Here is a 206-nt window from a genome sequence, read left to right on the forward strand (position 1 = left end):
CTAACCGCTGTCAGCAGAAAATCATTCGCTCTCATGTGCCATTGGTAATACCCGTCGACCAAGTCGAGTGCATTATACTTTGTACATCAAACCATACTGTTCTGGACAACATCCTTTCTAGGAATCGGCGTCTGTGCTGAAATAATGGCAGTGTTTAGCTTATTGTAAGCGTGAACGATACGCCACTTGCCGTTCCATTTCCGGAC

General features: G+C 45.6%; 1 protein-coding gene across 1 annotated transcript in view; it reads left to right on the forward strand.

Annotated features, from left to right (window-relative positions):
- Positions 1-4, forward strand: part of PHALS_09342 (Armadillo-type fold) — a gene marked incomplete at both ends in the record, with an annotated part of 494 nt that extends 490 nt beyond the window's left edge. The window contains one exon of the mRNA XM_024724823.1: positions 1-4. This exon is cut by the window's left edge and continues 85 nt beyond it. Within this exon, the coding sequence (XP_024575661.1) occupies positions 1-4 (4 nt within the window).
- Between the last annotated feature and the right edge of the window lie 202 nt (positions 5-206).

This window comes from Plasmopara halstedii, assembly GCF_900000015.1.
Source record: "Plasmopara halstedii genome assembly, contig: Scaffold_410, whole genome shotgun sequence".
NCBI classification, from domain to species: Eukaryota; Oomycota; class Peronosporomycetes; order Peronosporales; family Peronosporaceae; genus Plasmopara; species Plasmopara halstedii.